This window comes from Chelon labrosus, assembly GCF_963514085.1.
Source record: "Chelon labrosus genome assembly, chromosome: 7".
NCBI classification, from domain to species: domain Eukaryota; kingdom Metazoa; phylum Chordata; class Actinopteri; order Mugiliformes; family Mugilidae; genus Chelon; species Chelon labrosus.
This window is the reverse complement of record NC_140343.1, coordinates 17,499,477-17,521,215: the sequence shown is the minus strand read 5'-3', so window position 1 is coordinate 17,521,215 and position 21,739 is coordinate 17,499,477. Positions and strand designations below refer to the sequence as shown.

At 43.3% G+C, this 21,739-nt stretch overlaps 1 protein-coding gene across 1 annotated transcript in view; it reads right to left on the bottom strand.

Annotated features, from left to right (window-relative positions):
• The window catches only part of ncanb (neurocan b), a gene marked incomplete at its 3' end in the record, with an annotated part of 110,234 nt that overhangs the window by 11,487 nt on the left and 77,008 nt on the right, over positions 1-21,739 (bottom strand). The window contains exon 10 of the mRNA XM_084548803.1: positions 17,123-17,236. Coding sequence (XP_084404929.1) covers positions 17,123-17,236 — 114 coding nt within the window. The remainder of the gene's footprint in view (positions 1-17,122; positions 17,237-21,739) is intronic.

Below are 21,739 nucleotides of genomic sequence, written 5' to 3'. Positions count from 1 at the left end.
GTGGAAAAGGGAGGGGAGGGGAAATTGAAAAAGATGGTTATTAGTCCATTTAAAATCCTCGTGAGAAGACAAGTGTGGGTTTTTTAATTGTTAAACACCCACACTGTCACACTGTGGCGCGCAGAAAAGAGGTGGGAGGATTCAGGATTAAGTCTATCTACTGATCCACATAACACTTCCCTCCACTGTCCCTCTCATTCCTTTTTTTATTTCAGCACCACACTGCCTTCACCTCTCTCTGGGACTCCTCTCCTGCCGGCCTGCCTCCGTCCCTCCATCTCTGCCTCTGTGTCTTTCCTTCTTTGATTCGACTTTTAATCCACGGCAGAGCCAAGCCGACGGTGAGACAGCTTAGCCCAGTGAAAGGGCGTTTTAATCTATTCAAATGACAACAATCCTTAGAAATTGCTTCCAGTGTGCAGCGCTCGCTTGGTAATTAAGCCCTGTCACAGTCCTGTCAGCACAGTGGCTCTCCCTCCACCCAGTGCTCCATCCCGTCCTCCTCCTCTCCCTTCATCTCTCTCATCTATTCCCTCCTCATCTCTCTGGGGGTTAGCTGTGTGACTGCTAAGTTGTACACTTCAAACAGGCTGCGCGTGGCTTTCCGTTCCACACTTTGTCTGTGCGAGCGCAGATGTGGGTGCGCAAAAGGAATCCACATCTGAATGTGTGTAAATGTATGTATAGCTGATGCGGTTCGGGCTCGATCTGTCAGCCGAGCAACCTCCGGCTTCCCCCCTCGCCCTCACCCTCTCTCGCGCCCCACACCCTCCTCCCTCCCTGCAGTGTGGGAATCAGGGATATGGCTTCAGCTTTTCCTCCAACAAATCTGAAGCGACACCAGTAAATTGGGCAGTGCAAATTGGGCCGTATGGGGCCCTGCTTAGTATGCAGAGAGATGCAGTCTGGTCGGTGGAAAGAGGAAGAGAGGAGAGAAGGGAGGAGGAGGAGGAGAGGATAGGAGTCCATTAAGAGAACTTTTCTATACAGCAGGCGAATATGAAATAAAGGCCTCGAAACCTTTGCTTTTCACACCGCTGAGCTCTCCTCCATTGGGAGTGTTGTTCAGGGCCATTTGAGATACACTGCTGTGAAGTTAAATGATATAATTTCTCCATTTCATAATGTACTGGGTCATAGTAACACTGCCTCATCAGTTACATTTTGGCTCGGGAAATGAGGTTAGGTTACACTCACCTCACTGAATCAGTGTGAATTTGCTAACATAAAACATAACTATATTTTATTTCTTGTGACCGCATTAGCTGACTCAGAGGCTGTACACACACGCACCGACTGCCTCCAGTGAGACTGAAAGGGACAAATTCACTTCCTGACAGGGATCAGTGACGAGGAGAAATGTGTAGGAAAAGTGCCGCGTGTTGAAAGCCCCACAGTGTGTCCAACAGGCAGCGGCATACCACAGTATACTTGTACGTAGCGCTTAGAAGGAACTTTCTTTGTCTCATACAGTAAACATAAAGCTCCTTCATGTCAAAAATGAAACATGTGAACGTATGTCAGCTGCAAGTGGAGACAGACAGAGAGGGAGAGAAATGAAGAACGTGCATAATAATGTTTGCATATGGCTGGGGGATGTATGCTCTGGTGATATTCCGTTCATCATTCATCTGCTAGCTTGGCTGACATGCATCCATTCAGCCCCACGTTGAAGTTTTTGGAAGAAATGGGGAGCAACTGCTAAATCGGCTCATTTCATGTTCATTTGTTCTCTTTTTCTGCTATTTTGACTATTTTTTTATGCAGAAATGTAGAATATTCTGAGGGGTGCACATCATTTTGGGTGTCACTGTACTTCTGTGAGACAGCTGGGATAGGCTCTAGCCATCTCCCCCCCAGGGATACAGAAAATGAATGAATGAATGAATGTACTTCTGTGGTATTAACAAATGCAGTATGTCTCCTGGAAATGTGGACAGTTTTTAAGCAGTTTGCATGCTTCTGTTTGACAATGCTTAACATTTAACATTTTAAAAAAAAACTGCTGGTTTTGTGTGAAAAAAATAATCTTATTTCAAAGACCCTGTTCAGAACTGGTATTAACATGCGTTCCCATCACAAGTAGGAAGCGCTGGGTATGTTTGTTCACACCTGGCATTAAAATGCATCCCTACACACGTCTCTCGTCTTTAGTGAACCCTTGGGATTGTATCAGCTGCTGCCTCAAAACAGTGGATCGCTATCTAATGCTGTTTCAGAGAATGAACAGCGCTTGTATTTCGTTTTCACAGCGTGGTCACATGCGGCTCAGACTGCAACATCTCGAATGCACCCTAAGAGTGTCTTTCCGATTTTGTGATCCGCGAGGATGTGCGTTCATATCTGGCAAGGACGAAGTGTCCCACAGCTTTCTGTATAAAAACTTCACTGTGGCACTTCTGCATTTTTATCAAAAAAAAAAGTTTCAAGCCATATTCAAACCTTGTCACAGCTAAGCACACATGGGTTTAACTTTTATTAAGCAGGTGCGATGACAAACAGCTAAACTCAGAGCAGATTAACAGCTGTGGTGGCTTTAAGGCAGAGTGACAGAGGGAAGAGAGATTCATGCATCAGGACACGGATCAAGTGATATTTGTTGAAGAAATTCTCAGCCCTTCCTTACATATGGAATGAGGTTTAACACACCAGAAAACTGTCATGCGCTCGACACAAATCCATTTAATTAACATAAATAAAACTTGTGACGTGTATCATCAGCTCAGTGGTTTTAAGTGCTTAACTTCTGGCAGATCCACGTTGGGTACAGGCAATTGATGATGCGTACACTATTTAAACCTAGACACAGTAAAAAGAGCTTGCATGTATGATCTGCACTGTTTTGTTTGTTAGTCCAACACAAAACCCCGGTGCCTGTGGTACCTTGTGAATTTCAGCATAGATAATTAGTCGACTGCCTCCTGTCTGTGTTTGATCTGGTGGTGTCCTCTGAGCAGCGCTGTAAGTCGCCCTCACAATTACTCTGTAGATGTGGAGGATTGCTTCATTACTTTGCCTGCTCAAATTTCTCCTGGTAGTCTGGGGATTTAGTCTGATGACCTCGAAACACGCTAATGACATGAAACCCAATTAGCCATTTTAACAGTTTCCGCCTCCTCTGGGTGATTCAGCGGCTCTCTGGTCTGAGCTGTCTCTCCAGAGAAAGACGGTGCTGGGTTTAACATCACATTTGGACTTTAGTATGCATGAGCTGCTTATTTTAGAACAGGTTTCCTTCCACAATTCATAGCGGGGACTCTCGGGTTACTTATAATTCTGGATGTTAGTTCACTACTTGTATTTTATGTTTGAAACAGTTGAGTCACTTGATAGAAAGAATTCAGGATTCTATTTTAACAAAGGCGGTTTCATCCAAACTCTTTTGCATTGCTTGGAGACAAGTGACAAAAACTCTTTACATATGAGTTCAGTTGGCATTAGAAGAAGCTTGAGTTAACTAAAAATATCTTTAAGTTGGTGGAGAGCCTTGATTTATTTTTTTTTTAAATCCAGTGGCTTTTTTTTTGTCAAGAACAGAACATGTTGAATAATGATGGTGACAAAGAGCAAGGAAGAAGAGATGAAGGTGCAGGACTCCTCTAGTCATAGTGCATTTCCACTGGTACCAATAGTTAATATATAAAGTTAATGGTAACAACAAAGATAACGTTGCCCATCTTGTGACAATATAATGTTCTGCTGGGATCCCAGACTGATCAAGTATCTGTTGGATGATCCACAGAGGTCCCTCCCCTCAACCCATATGACCCAAAGGGTGATAGACACCACAGGACACCCTCAGAAGGCCCATGTCCATTCTCTGATGAGCCACAACTGTTCTGGAGGCGCAACGGAGACCTACAAATTATTAGGAAGGTGGTCATAATGTAATGCCTGCCTTGCCATTCTGTTGATGCGGCACCCCTGTGGTCTGGCCAAGCAACACAATTCAACTTGGCACAAGTTTTGCTTCACTGCAAACGACTTTGATCAATCAAATACATGCAAGAGCACGTAGAGCCTGGTGGATTGCTTTGCAACCGTTTTTCCACTGCTTAACTTGTGACTGTGTGACTAAAAACGTTGGCTGTTTTCCTGCACTGGCTTCCACTTAGCTCAGTGGCTAAATGGATATTGGCTTTGTGGACCAAAATCAGTCTCTTGGAAGGAACAAAAATATGGTTTAGCCTGGAGGCCAGCCCAAACGTCCATCGCCTGCAAAGTTCTTGTGGAGGAAAGTTAGTCAGGAGTCACTCCGTTGGGAAATGATTATGTAACTGAGACCTGCTGGCCCAATCAGATTATTTGGGCAGGCTTTATGCGGTGATGGACAGAATAGTAACAATGATGTAGTCATGCATGTCATCCGATTGGTTAAACTATTGTTAATACTCAGTTTCTCAGGATGTTTTTCGGCTTCTGAGCATTGGCCAGTACAACATTACATCTAGTGTTTTGGGACCAAAGCCAAGCACTGCAGCAGTCCGATTCTCTGCTGACTGCAGACCTACTCTTTCTCTCCGTCATCAGACCTGGTCGCAACCTGCTCAAAGTGTTTGCCCACATGGCAGCTGGTACATTGTATTAGCATTGGGAGTGGGCCAGTTTGGCAACTGAAGGTGGAGAAAGGTTTGTTATCTACAGGAACAGGGACAGGGCGGTCAGGGTAGGTGTCACACACGTAGAGAAAGGAGACGCACAAATAACTCTATAAATTAAACATGTGCACCTTCATTGAATCACACACTATGTGCTGTGGGTTCATTCTGGCTGTCGGCCCGGAATCTGTGAGTGTATTGAGCGAGTACAGACACCAATAAATCCTAAAATCCAATTGTTTTAAAAAAGGAGACAAACACAAATGCAGACCTGGTGTGATTAGGGGGATTACATAGAGTACGTACAGTATATTACAATAATCAAACACCTGGTGTTTTAAGGTTGACAAAAAAAAAAGTGAACTACGTGTGCAGTGAGGCAGAGTGGGAGGAAAATAGAGAGGACAGAAAAAGAAAGTGAAAGAGTCAGAAAAACACAGAGCAAGACAGAGAGACGAAGAAAGGGAAAGAAAAAGATCAAAAATAAACAGGCATGTTTTCTTTCCCTCAGATCTTCAACCTAGTCTCTGCTGATTTCTTCTCCCACTCGCTGACAGTGAGGCTCAAAGACATCACATCAACCTCTTCAAATATTTAGACATTATTCAAGTCATCTTCTTTTCCCCCGTTTTCCCTCTGTCAGGCAGTGAGAGAGAGGGAGAGAGAGAGAGAAGGAGAGGGAGACGGAAAGGGGTGGGGAGTACATTTGCAGCGATTAATATTCCCACAGACTTTAGTGAACGGCTGTTAGGAAATAAAAGGCCACACACTTCCAGCTGACTGATTGGGTCATTTATCCACATCACCGACTGATATTTCTGCTGCTCGACGCTTTAAGATCACCTGAATGATGATGAAATCACACGTGTTTGCATTTGCGTGCGCGCGCTGCCATTTTGCCGCCTCCTCCGTGTGACTCTTTGAAGGCTGACAGCTCACTGTGCCATTTGCGAGAGGGCAGATGACAGCGGTCCAGAGAGAGAAAGGGAAAGCGAGAGTAGAGTGAGGGAGGGACGGGGAGCGCGAGTGAGAGTTTACTGATAGCCAGCGTCAAAAGGTGAGAATGTGACAAGAATACGCAACAAGCGCCCGAGGAGCTAAGGACGGCTATTACTGGTGCAGTGTTGATTAATGCAACATCCTAATAGTGTGGTTCTCAACATTAGGAGAAATGGATGTAAAACAGCTACAGAGTGCAACATGAAGGACTGATGCCAGTCTGAACACTCACTCTGCATAATCATCCCATTGATGTGTCTTTGCTGATTGGTGTTGATGGAGGAGGCTGAGGTTAAAGTGAGGGCAGCACGGACCTTTACAGTAAATAGGCAGAAATTCATGGCAGCTGGTTTCGGTTTATCTGAGTGGGCGCAGCGTGTGATTAGCATAAGGAGAGGACAGGACAGATATTTACATGCTGCAGTATATCCACTGTCTGCATCTTTGCCAGTGTTATTCTAAAATGACTGCGCAGGTGCCGTAAAGCACAAATAACTGAGCACATCTACTGCAGGTGTTCCTTCATCACACCAGAACAGCTCTGTTTATTAGTGATTTTTTTCATCAATTAAATCTAAATTTAATTGAACAGTGTGTTTGTGCAAGAGGTCGCTTGCAACCACAGATCCGTGGAAAATGACCACCCTACTCTGCACTTTCTCATCTTTCAGCTCATCGTTATGGTTTTATGGTCTGTTGACTGACACTCACGATGTCCTGACCTGCCACCAGGATTATATTTCACATTGGGTTCTCTTCTCCTTCCACTGTCTGCTTGTTACTTTTTTCAAAATCCTCTTTGCCATGGGAAATGACAAGGAAAGTCTCAGAGACAGAAACCTAAAAGGGACAGGTTACAAAGAAGGTTGGCTTGTTTCTTTCAGCGATGGCTTGTAAATATCTACAGACACCTCATGATCTGTTTTCATGATTTGATGCCGCCATTATCAGATCTTTATACTCTGACAGCAGCGGCTGCGTCAGTGACTGACCTAACATCAGTGTACCATTCGGTTCCACTTCAAGCGAGCTTCTGTGATATCAGTTTAATACATTTCTGCAAGAGTCACATACAGCTAGGAAGCCATTCTTCATCTCTAGGGCACCAATTGTCAAATTAATTTTGTTAATCAGTCACAATCCACAAATTGGACTTCTTTTAGAGTTTTTCTGGCGTTTACTTTTGTAAGAATTTTTAATGACACCTCCCTGTGTGCAAATGTTGAAGAAAACAATTGGGGCCTAGGTGACTGAGCTGTCCACTAATCACATGGCTGAAGATTTGCTATGCCCGGACCCTCCTCATACAGTACCCTTGAGCAAGACGATGAACCCAAAAGTTGCTCCCAATGGCAGACAAACACCTTGCATGCCAGCGTTCATGAGGTGTAAAGTGCTTTGAGTAACACTAAGGAACATATTTACTATTCCCTGACACTACTTTGTAAAGGCACTGTCGCAGCATCCCGGGTGTAGCGTCGCCCAAGGTGACTGTGGCTGGTTCAAAGAAATATAAACAAGCCGGAGTGTTTCCCTCCAATACCAGAATAATAATGAGTGCAGTCAGAATCATTCTATAGCGCTGACGCAGCTTTGAGGAAGGTATATAGTCTGTAACAGATAAAGTTACTGGAGGAGAAACACGTTGATAAAGAGAAACATATTTCTTCTCAAGAGTTAGTGGAGAGATCTCTGAAGTTAAGTTAATGTTGGACATTGGCACATCGTGTTTGTGTTTCAACCGCATTTGGAAAAACCTCAAGATAAGGGAAATTACACCGAGGACTAAACATGTTCACATGGAAACTGGAAAAGGGTTCAGCAGATTCAGCAGAAAGTTTACTGTAGACGGCGAAAGTTAGTTGATACGGGGCGACTCTCTGTTGCTGCTGTAATGGGAATTTTCCACGCAATCAATAGACTCACAAATGAATAGGTTCATAAATGCTTTGCTATGTAACCTTTGCTGACAAGGTGACCCTCGACACCTCTACAAGCGTAGAACATCTGCTGGCGTTATAATACGTGACGTACTGAAGCTGTAAATACTCCTTAAATAGCTTAGCCTCCTGTCAACTAATCAATATCCATAAGTCACCACCACAGCCTGCACGAAAGAAAAAAACACAAAGTCAGCCAGTTTAAATCTGACTGGATTGATCAGTTTAGTTTTATTTTACCGGACCATGCCAGTGCTAAGCTGATATGCATGCAGACAGTAGCGGTGTGTTGAAGGCGGCACTTCATCTCTATGCATGCAACCAGTTGTAATGGCAGCTACTTCAGAAGGATTGCCTCAGCCCATCACTGTCATTCTCTCACTGAGAGGTGAGTGAAAGCCCATTTATTCTGGACCATCTATAAGTCTTATTGTGGCATGGCAATTACAACAACATTACTAATAATTTAATTTACATATACCACATTTTATACTTCAAATGCTCCAGAGCTTAATTTAAAAGAACAAATAGATGCAAAGAGAGAACAGAGACGATGGAAAAGGCACACAAATATCTAATAATGTGTTATAGCGTTATTGTGGTGTTTGACCTCTCTGTCTAACTCTTCTAGAGGTGAACGTGGTTGTAGAGATACTGCTGATAGCTGTCTCTGTGGAATAGCTGTCTCTTAGGACATTTTGCTGATTGTTACACTGTTTAACGATCAGCACTGGTTGTTATTGATGTTATTGGTGGTACGCAGTGGTATGTCATGCCTTTGTAGAAAGGCTGTCATAGTTATCTTAGCCTCGGGGTCCCTCTTTCCAGCTGTGTGCCACTTGATGTAGGACTGTGGTTTTGAACTTACTTTGTTTCAAGAGTGAATTTATTGGGGCAATGGAAAAAAAACAACCTGGGATGTTTTAGCCCTTGGCGTAGCATGCGTCACAGTATTTGCCCCTTGGGTAAAGTTAATTGGGGGACCCTGCTCTAGGAGCTGTGACCAGGTTTATTAAAATGTATTGCTGTTTCCCTGGGAGTTAGACAGATGGCTGAAGGAACTGAGCAACGTGACCTTCTATAGGTAAAAACATACTCTGTGTATTCTTTGCTCATTTGGCCACACTGTCTCATAGGACAATAATTTCACAAGAGGAGACACTTGGTGCAAGAACCAGATCTGGAACGAGGTCCTGTGGTCTTAATTCAACGTTATGTCCCTAGAAAGATGCTTGGAGAAGTTTTCGTGGCGGTAATGAACTGCGGGATCACAAAAGAAACACTGTACAAATGAAAAACTAAAGGAAGTGCTTCATAACTTCACTATCGGAGTACAATTTTCTTGAAAATATCAGAAAGGGGGACAACAGAAGCGCAGCGAACCACCAGCACAGCTCAAATTTTTTAATACCTTTCCGTCACAGAAACGTTCATTATGCACTGCAGAGGAACACAGACTCCTCTCTACCTCCATCGCTTTCTCTCTTTTCATCTCTTCTAACACCTGCTCTGATACTTCCTCTTTCTTCTTCTTTCCTTTCTCTTCTCCCTGAACTTTTTTTTTTTTTTACCAGTCAGGGAAGAAAATGACAGTTGCTTCAGGAACATTGTCTAATTAAGCACCTTGAATGAGAATAAATTACCCCTCATCTCTGCAGCTTTTGCGTTCTGAGAGAGAATTGGCTAGTGCTAAACACAATGGCATATGGAGTGAGAGCGATGCCTTGCTGTTATTCCGTTTGAATAGCTTCTGCCGGGCTCAGGCAAAACTTCAGGGACGTTCGATGTGTGTACCTGCCTGCGAGTGTGTGTGTGTTTTTCTCTCCTGGGGAGTGCTGTTGGCAAGGTAAACCAACAAGCTCCAGCTCTCTCTCTCTTCTTAGTCTTGGCACGTGTCCCTCTCGACATGCTATTAGAACGCATGAATCTTCATTAGCATTAATAGCCTCTAAAGACCCGGAGGATGCGCAAAATTTATTCTTGAGCCGAGCTTTGTGCTGACTTGCCAGTTTAAATGCACCGTAAGTGTGAAAACTCAGGGACTCGATGCTGAGTCACACTCGGAGAACAATCATATGAAAAGAAAGAGTAAAATAACAAACGGTTTACCACTAAACAGCAAACCTGAACATGTGAACCACAAACCTCTGTCAAGTGCTCAGCGTGCTGTGGCTGAACAAGCGTGTAGAAGGGAGATAAGCCTAGAATGGCGTGTTACCAATGGGATTTCAAGAAGGAACAATTCTTTCCAAGAAGCAATAATACAATAATGGCAAAGTGACCTGTGTTGGTCAAAACGTAGCCTGAATCCAGGTCACTAGAAACCTGCTCTGTTCCATTTGAGGAACTACTGGCAACTACGGGTGCGTTTTATGTGTGATGACAGTCTGTTGATGTCAGCGAGAAGTGATCTGATTGGTTGAAGTTGACCTGTAACTGCCATTTGTTCTTTTAACAGTAACTGCCCCTTTCTAAACTGTTTCCAAGGACAACTTCTCATAACCCTTAACATTCATAACAAGGACAGAACAGCACAAGGTGTTGACCTGGCCTCCAAATTCACTAGATCACAAACTGATCAAGTATCTGAGGGATGATCCACAGAGACCCCTCCCCTCAACCCATTGGACCCAAAGGCTCCCACTAACAACATTCTGTTGTCAGACACCACAGGACACCCTCAGAAGGCCCATGTTCGTTCTCTGATGAGTCACAACTGTTTTGGAGGCACAAGGGAGACCTACACAATATTAGGAAGGTGGCCATAATGTTATGCCTGATCAGCGTATGCCTGCATTCGAGAAAATGCTAAATAACCTAACATTCATTATTTACTCTTAGGTCTATATGTAATGATATCAGGAAAAACAGAAGCTATTTTTGTTCCGTGGTTATATTTGATTCCCTCTTCGACTCAGTCTCGGGGCAAAACCTGAACCTTCCATCAAACAAGTCAGTCAATATGACAAAACTGCATTTTTTGTTTTTAAAATGCTTGACTCTATTTGCAGATTTGTCAGTATAATATTATAAAGAGTATTATTTTATGAGAAGAGATTGTTCTGCACCTCACCGGTGCAACTCAAATTCATTTCCAGTTCAACCCCAACCTGGAGTTTGTGCAGCTCCCTCTGCTCCCTCTGCCTCCCTAAGGCTACTAATGACTTTTTTTTAACACAGCAATACTCTCTGAGACCTGAGGACAGAATTGTAGAACACATGGGATTTGCTCTTTAAGATTTTGGAAAGATTGTGGCAATAATTAAATCAGCTAAAACTGTTAAAGTTGGTTCAGTTAAGTCAGACTACGTCATGAACTAAATGATTGTCTTAAATCACGAGAAGCAGAATCCGGACACACTTTCCAGGGATAGCAAGCTCTTTTAAAATAACAGAATATATTGCCCACTATTTCTGTGATAAACTGTGTGCCGCACACATCACCACCCTTGACTGACTGTAAAGCACAAGTTCACTGTAAGCACAGGGAAATGCATGTGTTAAAGAGAAGTTAAAACATAGAAGGGAATGAGCTGCACTGTGACAGAGCGACTAAAGGACTGCATCCGGTGCTACTTCCTACCGCCGTTAGTCAGCTCAGTGCGCTCTGCTCCTCATTAGTCTCAGTGTGTAGGTTACACTACTCCGTCTGCTGCCTGCTTCCAATCTGCAGAAGTGGTGTTGCTGCTGGCATCGTCATACTCAAAAGTCTTCACATCAGTCTGCCCCAGATTCACCCACCGTGCTCTACTTTGCCTTTTCTCCCCTGTAATGCTGTCTAGTTTTTGTTTTCCTGTCAAAGGTACTGTGTGTCTATGAGCACGTACAGTATGCTGTGTGCGTTTGAAATGCGATCGCCAGTGGAATAGGTCATTGTACTTGGAACAATTTGATTGGATTTATATAGGATTTAAAAAAAAAACAGCTGTAAACCTCACTGACACGTTACAGCAAGAGTCGCTGAACCCACTGGAGGATGTGGTGTTTCCAAAAACAAAGCGATAAATAATAATTTCACATGCGGAAACAAGGTGAGGAACAAAAAAGGCGTCGGAGAAGATGGATGAATGTGAGCTACTCCGCACCGGCTCTATTTTTGAGTTCAGGGCGGCAGATAACATACTCCTCAAAGATAACCAAACAGCAACCAACCAGCCTGGGATTAATTAGCCTCACAATCCTGTTAGCACAGGCTCTTTGTTTTCCAATTTGTAGAATATTTGTTCTGTTAGGAAACAGTGGGAGAGAGAGAGAGAGTCAGAGTTAGAACCTATTTCCTGTCGATTAGATTGCAATTTTATAAACTGGGAGGGGGTTGTAAGGACGTGTTATTGCGCCCCACAGTAATTTCACCGCCTGGAGTCGGACTGTTCGGCTGCCACTGGAGCTGCTGCTGAATAAAGAGCGAGGAAACCTTTGATATTCGGGAGGGTAGGCAGAGTGAGTTTGTTTGTGGGTGTGTGCGGCAAACAATCTGTCAGTGTGCCACAAATGAGGAAAAGAAACAGAGGAAATAAGAAACGTGTGCTTTTATACTTCTTTTTCTTGCAAGATTGAATGTGACCTATTGACCTGGAGGAGGAGGGCCTTTTCTTCAAAGGGCTGTTTGAGGGTTAAGAGTAAAGGTTTGGCTAAAGTTAGGCGGCTATAGAATGGATTATGTCAATGAGGGTTCTCAAAAGTATGAGCATTAGCTTGCGTCTTGGCAGATGAGTGGAGGTCTTTTAGTTGAAAGAGCTCTAACTTCACAGCTCTACTAAACCTTGAAGTGCCACATAAACATCCGCAGTTGCTGCAAAACAGCAAATGCAGCCCGAACAGACACAGATGCACATTCACAGATACACAAACACAGTCAGAGAGAGTAACAAAGCCTCCCGTGGTGCACCAGAGATGAGAGGCACAGAAAAAGAGTGACAGAGAAAAAAGGAGGAAGGAAAAAAAAAAAAAAAAACACACACACACAAAGGCAACATGAAACCAAGGTGTCTACAGTAGTGGAATAGCAAAGTAACAAATCCGCCCTCTCAGCCGTGCACATTATGCCGTTTTCCTCCCTAGAAAGGTGGAGGGCAAAGAATGGTGGAGTGAAACACGGATAAAGAGGAAAGTATCTGATGAGAGCCAGCGCTTTTCCCCGTCACTTTTCACTTCAGTCAGGCAGAGCAAGATTCAAGTTTCTGCCTCCCCTGATTAGGCAACGAAACAAAAAACAGCAGGACAGACTCGACAATCAGTGTGAGGATGAGACGAGATTGAAACAACTGACTGGCGTCTTTGTTAATCAACAAAAACTCCCTTCTTTACCGATAACAAAAAACTGCATGACGATTACAAACCATGCTAAATAGAGAGAAGAGACAGAAGAAGAGAAGATTATCAACGATCTTTAAAAAAAACTCTTGATTGAACACAGTGGCACGGAGGAAAAAGAAATAAAAAGATGTGAGTGGAAATATAAAAACTATAGGGTTAGAAGCCATTTCTTTCTGCCTCTCAGCACATTCTCTGAACTTCAGTCCTGTCAACTTACTATTATTGACTCTCAGATGGGATCACCATGGAAACAGGCTGGAGGGAGCCTGCATCGGACCGGATCTAGCCTGCATCCAAGGCCGTGAGCTCACAAGGCCTAGACCCGAACACAAACGCACACACACGCACACTCAAGTGCACACGACAGACGAGACAGAAAACCGGACCACTTTGCTGAGACAGGGACCAATTGGATGACATTTAAATGGATGGAAGCATCGGCGGAACAAATGAGTTCATCTCTACCGTTTGTGTGGCAGTTCAGACCTCCCCGCGGATATCAAACTGAGATCACGCTGAAATGGCGGAGCGACGCCTGTTGCGAATTGTACTTTTCACAGCTGAACCCTATATTTCTGCGAGCGCCGAGCAGCGAGAGATAAAAGCAACGGGAAAACAGAGACTTTAGATTTACACAATCAGCCCTGCTGCTCCCAATCAGCCGTGAAGGCAGCAGCGCAGCTGGAGAGGAAACGTACGCACAGCTTCGGTGCATGTCAAATGAGAGGAATACTCAGGTGACGCGCGTGTGTGTGTTTGAGGAAGAGGAAAGGGAGAGAGAAAAAAAAATAAAACACGCTCTATACTGTGCAACGGCGAAGGCTAATAAGGTCCTGACTTGTGAGACTCTTACAGATCGACCAAGCGTTTCTGCGCTTCACTTTTTAATCACAAGCCCTGGTTTAAAGAAGCTGTATACTTTTACAGGACTTTCAAACTATAACTCATCCGGTATATGTTCAGCGTTTCTGTTTTGTTTGTTTATTCATGATATGCACCGCGGGAGGGGAATGAATATTTAATAGACATCATGACCACAGGGAAATCACAAAAAGCAGTTACCAAAGAAACATTTGTTCTGGTGAAAGATCAAAAGGGGCAGCTCAGAGCTAATAAGCATCTGGAGGACAGTAAGATTAAAGTGGCACTTGAGCAATTTAGTATTACTCTTCCGTGAAGAGGCACCAAGGCGAAAGTGTGGTTGAAACAGAACCAGCAGAGGCCAAAATACACTGCTTTTGACTCCTACCGCTACGGGTCAAGCTCCTAAACCACTGACGGGAACATTTCCCATAATGCAACAGAATGGCAAACGCCCTCATATTTCAACTCAACAAAACTGCCCCATGTAGAGACATCATGCAGCTGTTACTTAGCAGGCTGAGCGCGGTTCACACAGGCGGTTAAACTAATCATAATATGGTATTTTAATTGTCATTCAGTCAATGATTAAATTCTGCAGTATTCCACTGTGCAATAGAAAAGTCTAAAAGGTGAACACCACTCGTATTTATCTTGCACACACCACAGATGGTTTCCTGAAGAGCAGTTTTGTTCTATATATATGGAAATGTAACTATAGGGACCAAAGCTGTTTTTGTATCAGGCTGTAAACACTTCTGGTGTAAAGTTAAAGATTTTTTTTTATTATATGGGATTTATGTAAAGAAAAACAATGAACTGAGTGAGAGAAAAAAAGAAGCTTACCCCTGAGCTGACTGGAGAAGAAATGGATGGTGAGTATAGATGATGTGTGTCAGTGAGAGCTGGAGTGTTAACCTACTCTAGTTGAACAACCACACTGTGTTTTTGTGTTTTGGTACTTTTTTTTTTTTCTGTTACATCCTGCCAAAACTAATACTGGAGTTTCTACAGCATTTCAAATTTCCTGAGTTAGTGTGCCTCATTCTCTCCACTCCCTCTGCTCTGTATCGACCACCCTGCCCTCAGAGTCCACATAAACCACACCAGAGCCGTAAAAAAACACACAGGGAGATATTGGAAGACAAATCCATGTAAAAAAGACGGATTTTCAAAGTCACTGCTCCTCTGAGAGATGACGCAAGAGGCGCTACAGTGAGAGAGGGGGAATCCTGATAGACAAAAATTGTCTGTGAATGCAGGTGTGATTTTCTTTGACTTCTGTGGGCTAACCACGTCACTAGCCTACATTCACTATACAGTAGTACATTATTTAGTGTTGTAATATAGTGTTGTAGAAGTTGTTAGAGTAGTGGAGGTAGTGTGGTAGTAGCACATACCACCTTCCTAATATTGTGTAGGTCTCCCTTGTGTCTCCAAAACAGTTGAGAGTCATCAGAGAATGGACACGGGCCTTCTGAGGGTGTCCTGTGGTGCCTGGCAACAGAATGTTGTTAGTGGAGACCTTTGGGTCCTATGGGTTGAAGGGAGGGGCCCCAAGGGGATCATCCCACAGATACTTATTTGATACTTATCAGAATTTGGAGGCCAGGTCAACACCTTGTGCTGTTCTTCGTGTTTTTTGAGTTGTTCCTAAACTGTTTGTGTCTGTCTGTGTCAGGCTGCATCCTGCTGGGAATGGCTGCTGCTATCAAGGAGTGTCATTACTATAGGGTGGTGGTGTCTGGTCTGGTCTAGGTGGGTGGTACATGTCTAAGTAACATCCACACGAATGCCAGGTCCAAAAGTTTCCCAGCTGAACATTGGATTGTCACAAGATGGTCGATGTTATTTACTTCACCTGTCAGTGGTTTTAATGTTCTGGCTGATTGTTTTTGTATAAAGCAACAACATATATCTGTGGGACTAGGAAAAACGGTATTTCACACCTCAGTATGTTTTTCATTAACATGTTGTGGAAGTGACAATAAACATGACTTCTGAATGTAACGCACATAAATTAGCATTGCGTACGTTCACGTGTTCTGGTGGGTTGAGCTCATCACTCTTGATCGAACCTTAAATTAAGCTGTTGCACGTGCGTAGAAGTAGTTAGAGACAAAGTCACCAAGTTATACAAGAAGTCATATCTGACTGGGGATAACATACACAGCCTGGCTGCATTTACCTGAGAGCAGCCCAAAGATTCAACCTTCCCACAGATTTAACCTTCTTTCACTCATCTTCTTCAAACGTCTCCCTAAAACTTCAACCTGGCTGCCTTCCTTTATTTTCACCTTTTAAATTTTAATTGTTCTATTTTAGACCTCATGTTTTAGGAGGTGTACAGTTTGCATAATTCAGTCTCACATTGCCAGCTAGAACGCAAACTCCAAACTCACACTTTTATTTCCTTCCCGTCTTAACACTGTGAGCTGGCCGCAGACAGAACTGAAACAATATTTGTTGAGATTACAAGTTCTTGTCTGTAATGTGTCATGTACGTGACGGCATCTGTCACTGGATTGCTGTGGCAGCGAGGACAATTTCGGAGTTAAAATGTTTATTTTTGAGGAGATTTATAATAGTTTATTTGTAATTGAAAAGCGTCTTCTTTATTGCACATAAAAGTTTATCAAATCATATTTATTGTTTCTGCTGACAGGTGATCTGGCACATATTTATCTTCAGTTTGTGCTGCTTAATGTGCGTTCTCATCTTAAACTGCAGTGATAACAGGTGGATTCTTATACCTGAAAACATAAAACATAAAACAATGGCTGAAAAGCGACATAACATCCGAGCTAAAATCCGTTCGGACTGAACTACTCTCTATGCAGCAGCTGTGGCTATTCTGCGGTGCTGTTTTGCAGGAACATGTAGCCCATGTTTCTATGTTACATGCAGTTTGTGAACAGCCTCATCCACGGCCTCCTCCTCACAGGGGAATTCCCATAATGAGAGACCAAACCAGCTGGACGCAGGTGCTCCGTATAAACTCAATACGTTATTCCACAGGGCTTCCCTCTGCTCCTCTTTGTCTACACCCTCACCCTCACCCCTCCAGTTCTCTGCCTCCACTTACATATCCTCATTAACTCTATTTTCCTTCTTATTCTCCAGTGCCACATCCTCATAGTCATCTTCCCCATATTCATCTTCTCTCCACCATCCTGTCACCTGGCTTCTCCACCTTCTCTGTCTCATCCTCCTGTTCCTTCACCATCTCGTCTTCTTTTTTTTTTATTCACTTTGCAATCTCCTAGCTCTACTTGCAATTATTTTCTTCCTAAATGTAGCTTCTTCTTCTTCCTCCTCCTCCTCCTTCTCCGCTCCTTCCAGCACCCCTTTAACTGTAATGAACTAATGAGGGAAATGAGAAAGCGATGTTTTCTTCCACACTGTTACCTTTTTCACAAGTAGCTCCGCCGTAGCTGGGCAGACAAAGGCACACAAAGGAGCTGATCTCATCGATGCAGGTTCCTCCATTCTGGCATGGATTAGACTGGCAGTCGTCAATGTCTGGAGGGAGAGAGAGAGAGAGAAAGAGAAAGAGAGGGGGTGAGCCAGGTTAGCTGCAAACACACACGGACACACACACTTTCCAAATGGCTACTTTTTAAACTACCTGCCACAGCTTGTTACTGAAAGAACCCCCGCGAGATCAAACTTTTGGAGAGATTAGAGGTGTTTCTGAGAAAGTTATAATTAAGTTGAATTGATTGAACTTCATCAGTGAGCGGTTTGGGATGCACTGGAGCGCATGATGCTAATTGCAATGTGTTTGCAAGACGTGCTGCGGTTCTGCTGTCAAACCAGAGAGCGAGGGAGAGCATGGAGCGGGGTGGAAGGTAGAAAGAGAGAGCGAGAGAGAGACTAGAGATTAGAGTGAGTACCACATTCATATGAGGATGAGCTTCTGTCTTAAACAACAACACCGCTCCCAAACAAATACACCAGCTAGCAGCCACAAAGACATACACACAAATCCATTTTAATGCACGTTAAAGTGACCAAAAACACTGCGAACAGAATGCAGATGCTCTGCCTTGGATCTGATATCAAAGTCAAGTTAAAACGTTTGTGAATGCATGCAAATTCACACACAAATTTCGCAGGGAGGTTGAAGGGGCGAGAGTTATCATTCTGTTGGAAAATGCTAACTGTATTTCTCTGGCTGATCTGGGCCTGGGGGCAAAATCATTAAAACTGCAGCTGGTATCCCACAATCCGCTGCCATCACAACAACTGAACCAGTCCCTGGGGCCTCAGCAAGAGGTCATGAGAGGGGAGGGGGCGGGGGGGGAGGGGTGAGGGAGGGCTGAAGAGAGAGGCGGGAAGGAAATCTGATGTGTAAGGGAAGGTGTGGGGATAAGAGATTTTCACAAACGTCGGGAGACGTGATGGAAATAAAGGACGGGAGGAGGAAGACAGAGGAGAGGTGATGCGATTCTGCGAGTCTAGGAAGTTGGCAAGTTTCAGTGTTGGATTACAGGGGCTTTGCAGGCAGACAGCTTTTGGGGTGGAAGAGTCTGTTTGGATAAAACAGCATGACAGCTTCATTGCTGGTGCCTCGCTTTTGGGCTGACTGATATCAAAGGCAGAATATGATGCAGGAGGTAGAGCCAGAGGAGCCGCAATGAGACGCTTGGTTTAGTGTGTCGCGGGATATCCATGAATAACCGTCTCTGACTGACTCATGACAGGGTGGAAAAATAAAATACAACAAGGAAAACAAAATAACAAAGCAGAGATAACCAGAGAGTAAACACTTCCCGCACCATGAAAGTCTGGTTTCGCATAATCTGACATCAAATGAAGGGTTGGTTCAAACTTTCAGGGGCATAAATAGCAAAGACTCAACCTTGTTTTAGCTTTAAAGGGAGCGCATCACTGATTTTATACACAGAGTTCAATTTACTTGTAATAAAGTGACACTACTCAGCTTGTAAAAAAGAAGCAGACAGAAGACAGAAGCTTGTTTTTAAAAAATCCCAGATAACGCAATAGTGATGTAATCTGTAATGAACAGAAAACTCTTCATCTCAAACTGGAGGCTTGTGGGTTCTGAAAAAGGATGCGAATAAAATCCTTGGATAATAGCGCCTCCTATAGGCTGCTTGATAGAAGCAGTTTACACATCAAAATAACCGTTTATAGCTCCTGGGGAGATAAAATCCCACGACACTGACACAAAGGAAAAAAGTCAAAAGCATATGATTGGTGGTGGTGTGTTGATGCAGGAAAGCCAGGTGCTGGGAAACTTGACAGGAAACAGTAAACTACAAGAGTTCCACCCTAAAAATGACACTAAAACATCTACACAACCAAGTATCTCTGTGACGCTGGCTTTCTAGCGCTAGTGTACCTGTTAAACAAGTACAGAGCCTGTCATCATGTAAGTCTGTCACATCTTCCTCAGCCACAAGTGGAACACCCCTCTACCTCGATGCTCATTGCCTAACGTTATAATACTCATTTCTTAACATTTTGTTAATGAAAGTTAAATTGTCCACAAAAAGTCCACAAAACTGAATGAAGTGCAATACTAAGCTGCTGCAGACTGCAGTAGTATTGACAAATGAAAGGTTAACTATCCCCCTATTTATTGGTGGGACATAAAGAAATGCATGGAGAACATTTTGGAGTAAGTTCCTCTTACTTTAGGAAACGTCCCAACTCTTCAGACAAATACACATTTAGGGTAATATGGAGGGTAAGTGGAGGACTGGGTTGAAGTAATAAAAACATATTGTATATACAGTGGAGAAGCTGACTTTCCCCTTCAGATAGGAAAAAGAAAAATGAAAACTGATGGAAACAGGTGGAAAACTTGCATTGGGAGGGTGGATTAATAGAAATGAACCTCATGTTCAAGTACTGTCCCAGCCGTGCAAACATAAATGATAAAACTATATTGGATATCAGTGAGGTTTGAGTTCATGACACAGCAAGATTGTACTAACACAGAGGGAGAACTTTTCTGCTAGAAACTTATCGGCCAGTGGTGACAATTTACTGCCTGAGTCTACTGAGGTGCTTGACCATGAAATGGCTTGCAGCGGAGAGGCCACACTGAGATTCTGGTGTTAAATTGTGGGGTGTTGAAGTTAAAAGATAAACAGCAGTGTTTTAGTCCTGCAAGGGATCAAGTCGAAGACACTTATCTAAGTCAAAATAAAAAAAAACTAAAAAAGTATTTAGTTACAAAATGTCACCATGTTTTTCTTGGGCACAAGCTGAAATATCAAATATAACAACATGAATAAATAACCCTGAGAGAATCTCAGAGGGACACCATGTAATAGAAATATGTGATGAAAGATAGATAGATAGAAAATTTCCCTCCATCCGCACTCACTGAACCGACAGATGAACAGGTTGCCAGTACAGCTGTAGAAAAAAAAACTAATATGAGCCCAATATGAGCCAGCATCTGGTCTCATTAAACACTGTAGCAGAGAGGTGAGCCTAGGAGTCAAGGAACCCCTTGCATTTTGGGAGCAGTGGGGTCAATAAAGTACAGCTCTGAACATCAGCTATTAGTGGAGCTGCAGCAGATCACCGGACATAAGTGGCTCTCTGGATGTTAGTAGCTCCTTGTACATACTGATCAAACCATTTCTTACAGATAAATCAAATATGGGCTTTTTAATACTTATCCCAAAAAGACATATCCTAAAAGAATCATAAATGTAATACATTTGTGTGATGGGTATGTTCTCATAACCAATTTAATGATGTCAAGACAAAAAAAAAAAAAAAAGTTTTTGATTAGATTCTTGCAGGACCTCTGTGACCTTGATCAGATGGAAGTCTGGATTATCAGCTGAGGACACGGCAGCTTTAGATGTAAACAAATTAGGCTTCACTCATGTTGGCGGCCACTGAGAATGCTCAATTTCTTTTCCCAAACAGCAAAATGTCCCACTGACATACACAGATCATAAAATTACTGGCTGGAGAAGTAAATAACATTGATCATCTGGTCACAGTACAGTATTCTGCTGGGAAACGCTGGCATTTATGTGAATGTACCACACACCTAGATCAGACCAGGCACACCCACCCCATAGCAATAACACCACTCCTTGATGGCAGCAGCAATCCCCAGCAGAATGCAGTTTTGGAACAACTCAAAAAAACATGAAAAACAGCACAAGGTGTTGACCTGGCCTCCAAATTCACTAGATCCCAAACTGATAAAGTATCCGTGGGATGCACTGGAACAAGCCTGATCCACAGAGGCCCCTCCCCTCAACCAGGACCCAAAGGCAATAGTCTTTAATTAAAAAAAAATCTAATATTGATAAAAGTGTAGGCTTCACAACTCCAGTTTTGGACAAGTGTTATTAAAACACACCCATCTGGAGCAGTGGTATCTGACTGTCACCTCATAGCAACAAGATTCTGGGTTTGAGCAGAGTTTACATGTTTACACTCCCTTTGAGTGACTGTGTTTTCTCAGACTTCCTTCCACAATTCAAAGACATTCCATGCGTCATTGGTTAACTGGTGAATCTAAATTGTTGTGTGGACGTGAATCGTTGTTTGTATCTCTGTGTTAGCCATATGATAGACTGAAGACCTGTCCAAGGCATAGACTGTATATAAATATGGACAAAGCGTCACCACATCCTAGCATTGGCCAAACTGATGCTATTTTCCCAGCGATCCGGGCGGCGCCTTCTTGTGAGTTTGAAGCCAGAGTCTGTGCAGTATGGTCCAAGAGTGGAGCCACAATAACAATGACCCGACCGCACTTTTGCCAGACTCACTTGCGTGTTCGTCTAATTAATACTACGCTCTACTCTACCTCCACCTGTTACAAGGAAATGTTGCCTTATACACTGTACTTGTTTTTAGATCTTTTTTTACAGTCTTATTTTTACAACTCTCCTGGTCCCACGGGACTGCTTTACGTTCACTTTTGAGGAGCTGTTCTGCCATCCATCTTTATACTGTCTATGGTCCAGGGTATGTACCCCATCTTTCGCTCAACTGCAACTGGGATGGGCTCTAATC